This window comes from Spermophilus citellus, assembly GCF_964194105.1.
Source record: "Spermophilus citellus genome assembly, chromosome: 2".
Classification (NCBI taxonomy): domain Eukaryota; kingdom Metazoa; phylum Chordata; class Mammalia; order Rodentia; family Sciuridae; genus Spermophilus; species Spermophilus citellus.
The window spans coordinates 252,549,118-252,554,241 of record NC_138183.1 but is presented as its reverse complement, the minus strand read 5'-3'; the positions used below and the strand labels follow the sequence as shown (position 1 = coordinate 252,554,241).

General features: G+C 59.7%; 1 protein-coding gene across 5 annotated transcripts; it reads right to left on the bottom strand.

Moving 5' to 3' along the window:
• Nucleotides 1-657: 657 nt before the first annotated feature.
• NDUFS8 (NADH:ubiquinone oxidoreductase core subunit S8) lies at nucleotides 658-4,814 on the bottom strand. 5 transcript variants are annotated; one of them, XM_081263388.1, is made up of 7 exons: nucleotides 4,738-4,814; nucleotides 3,757-3,814; nucleotides 3,623-3,673; nucleotides 2,803-2,892; nucleotides 2,545-2,717; nucleotides 944-1,072; nucleotides 658-863 (listed from the first exon to the last, which is right to left on the bottom strand). In XM_081263388.1, the coding sequence occupies exons 2-7, from the start codon at nucleotides 3,812-3,814 to the stop codon at nucleotides 732-734; spliced, it is 633 nt and encodes a 210-aa protein (XP_081119514.1). In that variant the 5' UTR covers nucleotides 4,738-4,814; the 3' UTR covers nucleotides 658-731. The 5 variants fall into 5 exon arrangements, with proteins under 5 accessions (XP_081119514.1, XP_081119512.1, XP_081119515.1 ...); XM_081263386.1 differs by lacking the exon at nucleotides 4,738-4,814 and adding an exon at nucleotides 4,529-4,666; XM_081263389.1 differs by lacking the exon at nucleotides 4,738-4,814 and adding an exon at nucleotides 4,279-4,477.
• Nucleotides 4,815-5,124: the final 310 nt, after the last annotated feature.

The window sequence follows — 5,124 nt, the reverse complement described above, 5'->3', positions numbered from 1 at the left end:
GCATTTTGCAAAAAACAATTTTGCAAGTGATGGGGCAGGGGACTCAAGGCCTCTTAGACCCGAGTAAGTCACTGGATATGTGCTCAGTGACCTGGATAGTCACTTCACCTCGTAAGCGCCTCCCTACAATGCTTAGCACCAAGTTCAGGGGCTGCTTTGGCTAGTACATTGGCACTGGGCCTGTGTATAGCTCAGGGAGCTACCCTGCCTTAGTGGGACTGCAAACTGGGAAGTTGTGAGCCAGCAGTCTGTTTGGGGAACTTGGGGAGAAAAGGGGATGTGTTTGGAGGAAAGGCCAGCTCAGAGGCAGCAGGGCCTTATCATCTGCTCGTGACTATGACCTCAGAGCAGGCTTCCCCCTACTCCCAAGAACACCAATTGTGGGGGCAGCAGGGCCAAGGTGACCTTTGGTATTGCTCACCTTGGGGAAGGTATGTAGGTATCAGGGAGGTTGTGGCCTCTGGTGACCAGGAAGAGGGTCTGATGGGCCCATGGAAACATACAGGAAGGCTGGGCCAACCCTGCTGGGCTGATGGAACCCACAGGAAGAATGAAGCTGGTGGACCAGGCCCTCATCTGGCTGGAGGAATCCAGAGACCTTGGGCTGGCAGGGGACAGTTCCACCCTGGACACTGGATGCACGACAGGAGGCAGCTAGGGAGAGCAGGCTCTTTTATTGGGCAGCAGGGCCTGGGGCTGAGCTGGGGGGCTGAGCTGGGCGGGCGGGCACGTCACCGGTAGAGGTAGTCGGCCTGGATGTTGGCGGCGATCTCAGCCTCCCACTTGTCCCCATTGTTGAGCAGTTTCTCCTTGTTGTACAGTAGCTCCTCGTGGGTCTCCGTGGAGAACTCGAAGTTTGGACCCTGTGGCGGGGCAGAGGTCCAGCCAGGTCAGACCCCTCCCAGGACCTCTGCCCAGCCGCTCCCACCTGGGGCCCACTTACCTCAACAATGGCGTCCACAGGGCAGGCCTCCTGGCAAAAGCCGCAGTAGATGCACTTGGTCATGTCGATGTCGTAGCGGGTGGTCCGGCGGCTGCCATCAGCCCTGGGCTCAGCCTCGATGGTGATGGCCTGGGGGGAGTGGCCACTGGTCACCGTCACACTGCCAGCCATGTCCTGGCCCCAGGTCCAACCTATGTGGGGCTTGTTCCTACCTTTGGTGTCTGCGCAGATGCCTCTGCCCCTTGCCACCCCTCCTAAGGGGCAGCCCTCACACCTGCCACACCAGATTCTGTTTCTCTCAGCTCCTGCCTCAGAAACATCTTGCTCTTTGTTAATTAACTGCCTTATCTCCTGCCTCAGAATGCCCCCCCAGGGCCAGGCTGGACGCCCCCTTCACTGCAGATTAGCCCTAGGGCCTGGCCCTGTAGAAAGTGCCCAGTGACTACCTGCTATGTGGCGAGCAGCTCTCTGCCTTAGGTCTATTAATCCTCAGCTGACGGATGATCAAGCTGAGGCTGAGGGGTTTCTGTGCACCACGTGTGTGCCAGCTGGGAGAAAGAAAGGCGGCCTGGGGCCTCCCCAGCAGGAGGACCCTCAAGGATGCTCAGACCCTCCTGCAGACCTCCAGGAGAGCCACACTCACTACTCACAGTGGGACCTTTAGCTGTAGCCTCATCTTTCTATGCCCGTAAAAATGGACACATAACCTCTATCTGCTTGCGTTAACGATTAAATGAGATGATGGAAGGCGTGAGCTCAGTGCATGCCTGTCTGTGACCAGCACTCACTACCCAGAAGCCATGACTGCACTGGGGACTGAACCAAGGGGCACTTGTCACCGAGACACATCCCAAGCCCTTTTTTGCTTTTTGAGACAGTCTCTCTCTAAACTGCTGAGATTGGTCTTGAACTTGCTATCCTCCTGCCTCAGCTTCCCAAGTCTCTGGATGACAGGCGTGGGCTGTAGCCAAGGTTGTTGCATGAGGACACTCCTGTGTGCTCCCAGGCAGTGGGTGGAGGAGAAGCATCAAAGCCACAGCTCTCAGCCTGGAGGACCTGGGAGTGGTCTAGGAGAGACTAGCTAGGATGTGACCAGGAGCCACCCTGAGCCACAGATATTGGAAGGTGACCGCTGTGTGGACCAAGTGAGGACAGTCTGCTGGGCTCCTGCTGGGCACACCAGGGTCTGAAGCATCTGCATCTCCGTTTCCATCCCAAGAGCCCCTCCTCTAGGGAATCCTCCACCACCCAAAGCCAGAGCTGCCAGGGCCGGCCGCCAGGGACGGGGCCTCTGTCTGGGGGTCCAGCCCAGGGCAGGCACACACACAGAGCTCCTGGAGCCGATGCTACATCTGGAGAAAATGGACACCTCAGGCGCCACCCCAACGATCCTAGGCCCAAGCCTCACACTGCTGACCGACCGAGTCAAGCACCACACATGCCACCCAGCCACACAGGCTGAAGGCTGGCCTCTGTTGCCCACGACACTCAGGCAACAAGGCCATCAGACCCACTCCTGGGGAGGGGGTGCAGGGTCAGGCAGGAAAGGGACTGTCCATCAGGTTGCCTGTCCTCCCTCCAGGGGCAGGGGCTGGGCTCACCTGGGCAGGGCAGACGGCCTCACAGAGCTTGCAGGCGATGCAGCGCTCCTCCCCAGATGGGTAGCGGCGCAGCGCGTGCTCCCCACGGAAGCGCGGGCTCAGCGGGCCCTTCTCAAATGGGTAGTTGATGGTGGCTGGCTCCCGGAACATGTAGCTCAGGGTCATGCCCAGGCCTGTGGGCAGTACAGGCCTGTGTGTGGGCCGTCTTCCTCCCCAGCACAGCCTTGCCCGTTCTGTCCTCACCCCACCAGGACCCACCTCGGAAGAGCTCAGTCCACATCAGGGTCCTCGCTGCCCGGTCGGTTATTGACTTCATGTCCATCTCGGGCTCCTGCAGGTTCACATACTCTGCGGGGTGGCAGGCACGGGCCATGACAGGAGGTTCGGGAGTCCAGCTCAGGGAGATGAGGCCTGGCCTCACTCCTAGGCGTACCATGAGGCTCCCAGGGCCTGGTCATTCCCCACCCTTTCCCTAGCTTCCACAAGGACCTGGGACGTCAGCCTGGACCTAGGCAGGCCTGACTCACTCCTCCCTGTGCCTAGGTGACCCTTGAGCCCACAAGAACCCTCAAGCAAGGCTTTAAAGAGGAGCACGAGTGGGTGAGAGGCTTGGCCCCCACCTTCCCGTTGTAGAGGAACAGGCACCCATGACTCACACCGCAGGCCCCACTTAGAGGAGCAGTGCCACCACTCTCCCGCACCCTGACCCGGCAGGTCTGCTCCCAAGAATCTCAGCCCATCTGTATCATCGTCCTTCGTTTTTTTTCTGGTACTGCGGATTGAACCTAGGAGCACTTTACCACTGAGTTACACCCCAACCATTTTTATTTTTATTTTGAGACAGGGTCTCACTAAGTTGCCCAGGCTGGCTTCGAACTTGTGATCCTCCTGCCTCAGCCTCCTAGGATTGCTGGGATTACAGGTGTGCACTACCACGCCCAGCATCATCCTCGTTTTTAGAGGGGAAACTGAAGCTCAGGAAGGGCCCAGGCACAGCCAGGACCAGAATGGTGTCCTCCCTGGCCTCTGGCAGGGCCTCCATCAGGAAGCCTAGGCTGGAGGCCGCCCCACTACTCACTGTAGGTTGCTGCCACTGTGCTGCTGTGAAGGCTCCGGCCACTGGGATGTCCTACAAGGGAGGGGTGATGATGTGCTGTGATCTTAGGACAGAAGGGGCTTTCCCACCCCCAGGGAAGGCTCCCTTGGTCCTACCTGTGCGCGCAGCCTGGGCCAGGGCCCGCAGCAGCGTAGGCATGGTCAGGCAGCGCATCTGAGGGCATAAAAAGGAGGGAAAGTGCAAGATTGAAAACTGACCTTCCAGGACCCCTGGCACTTGCCCCAGGGCCAGTGGTGCCATCCTATGCCCTCACACTCCATTCCCTCGATGGCCATCTTGTTCCCAGGCACGTCTTCCAGCCCTCCAACCTGATGCAGCTCAGCTGGGCTAAAGCTCTGGGAATTCTATGGGCCCTAAGTTCCTTCTACATCTCTCCCGGCCCTGATTTGTCCTCACAAAATAACAAGGCCAACCACCACCAGCTTGCACTACAAGTTAACTCTGCCCCAGGTTCTACATGAGGACACTCAGGAACTGTCAGCTTGTCCTTGTGAAGTGACTCCCCCAGTCCCACAACAGGGGAGCTTCAGGGCTGGAAGCCACCTCCCGCTGGAAACCCTCTCCCAGCTCCCCGCTCCCAGGCCCTTCTAGAACTGTCCCCCAGCATACTGAGTGACCTAAGGTAGGTGACGCCACCTGGCCTCAGACTTCTAACCTGCAAATTAGGGGATCATGAGATTTATATATTGGGACTCATACACCCCAAAGGGTGAGTCCAGAGCCTGGCACTTCGCCAGAGCCCAAAAGGGACCCTCCAGGCCTTTGACCTCTAGCGGGCCCACTCTTTTGACCAATGGCTACAGTCCCGGGCACCCAACCCACCACCTTCTCCGACCTTCCCCATGACCTCTGACCCCAAGGACGCACGCAGGAAGACGCGGCCAGGCAGCGCATGCGCCGCGAGAATGCCAGCTTCCCGGTCGGCCCGCGACACGTGAAGGGCGCAGAGGCCACGGGTCCTAAGGGGCCTAGATGAAGCGTGGGCACAGAGTTTGCGGGACTGACGGGGACACCACACTCGCCCCCGACGCTGCGCTGCCCAGCCTGGCCTTCACGGCCGAGCCCCAGGCACCCACCTCGAAGCGCTGCCTCTCCTTCCCCAGCCGAGCGGGCTGGTCAGCGAGAGGCGGAGCCTATCCCTGGGCCATAGCCATTGGGTCGGCTGGTTTTGCCTTTTCCGCGGTGACCTCCGTGCTGTGCCCTTATTGGCCAGTGGTTCTGCCGAAGGAGGCGGGATCTAGAAGCATCTTTCCTCTGATTGGATGCGCAAAAGGAGGCGTGTGAAGTTGGGAAGGGCGCCGCCATGTTGGTTCGGAAAGACCAATACCCAAGGACCTCCGAGTGCTGGAGGCGGGACGTCCGGGGCGTGGCTTAGGGAGACGTGCGGGAGTGCTGGAGGCGGGGGAGCCGGAGGGCTAGGTGACGCCGCTGTAACCGCGGCGGCAGCCCCGGGCGCAGACGCT